The sequence below is a fragment of the Chenopodium quinoa genome, unplaced genomic scaffold (genome assembly GCF_001683475.1).
Source record: "Chenopodium quinoa cultivar QQ74 unplaced genomic scaffold, ASM168347v1, whole genome shotgun sequence".
Lineage (NCBI taxonomy): Eukaryota > Viridiplantae > Streptophyta > Magnoliopsida > Caryophyllales > Amaranthaceae > Chenopodium > Chenopodium quinoa.
The window spans coordinates 3,476,743-3,477,910 of NW_018743783.1; the positions used below are offsets into that span (position 1 = coordinate 3,476,743).

The window sequence follows — 1,168 nt, forward strand, 5'->3', positions numbered from 1 at the left end:
GATGTTCTTTGTGACATTATCAAAGCCTGTATAATAATGCACAACATGATCGTCGAGGATGAACGACACAACTACACCCGTGCAGATGTTTTAAGACGGTACTACGAAGAAGATGGACCACAACGTACAGCAGCGCGGCCGGGACCGAGCACAAGTGCCACGGTGAATAACAACGAGCCATTTGAATTCAACGTTGGGCGGCCACCCAACATTGATTTCAACGCGTACTTTCAAAGGAGGATTGCACTTCGTGATAGAGAAATTTATTCGTCTCTCAAACAAGATTTAGGAGAGCACATATGGCAGAACTTTCGTCATAACACGGCCGAATAAGCAAATTTGTAGTTTGTAATCGTATCGTTTTTAGGTTTTAATACCCGTGTTCGTGTATTACTTCAGGTCAAACCGCTTTTTTTTAAGTTCGTAACCATACTGTTTTTTAATATCCGATGTATTTGTATTGCCGTTTATGTGTTCATTTCAAAAATGCGCTTCTAATTAATCGTTTAAATTAAAAAAACATCTTTCGTAGAATTTATAATTGCTGTTATTTGCTTTAGTTTTTATATTCTAATTAAAACGTTAAATAAAAAATTACATTGTAAATGGTATATTTAGAAATTTTAACCGTAATTAATAGAATAAAAATAATTTTTAAAAAAAAAAAAAATATTACATTATAATTAAAACGTAATTTTAAAAATAAAATAAAATATTTTTTTAATTGTATTGAAAAGTTACATATATAGTATAAACATTATTAAAAAAAAAAAAGAGTTAAAAAAATGGTGATGTGTAGGGGTGTACAAAAATTGGCCCGGACCTGAAACCGGACCTGAACCGACCTGAACCGGACCGGACCTGACCCGGACCTGTTGATTCAGGTCCGGTCCCGGTTCTTAAAAATCCAGGTTTCCGGTCCCGGTCCGGACCCGGTCCAAACCCAGGGTTTTCAGGTCCGGACCTGAAACCCGGGAAAATCGTAATTAAAAAAAAAAAAAAAAAGAAAACCAAACTCTGAAAAATTGAAACTGAGTTTTCGTGGACTTATTTGTATTTTCGGTGGACTCATTTGTATTTTTGGTGTTTGAGAATCGGGACTTTATAGACTTTATGTAGTTTTGTAATTGATAATTTTGGTTTGTATGTAATTATTAAATTATGCAAC

At 34.4% G+C, this 1,168-nt stretch overlaps 1 protein-coding gene across 1 annotated transcript in view; it reads left to right on the plus strand.

Annotated features, from left to right (window-relative positions):
• LOC110684756 overlaps positions 1–333 on the plus strand; it is a 1,327-nt gene extending 994 nt beyond the window's left edge. Inside the window, exon 2 of the mRNA XM_021861191.1 lies at positions 1–333. This exon is cut by the window's left edge and continues 558 nt beyond it. Within this exon, the coding sequence (XP_021716883.1) occupies positions 1–333 (333 nt within the window).
• The last annotated feature ends 835 nt before the right edge of the window (positions 334–1,168 follow it).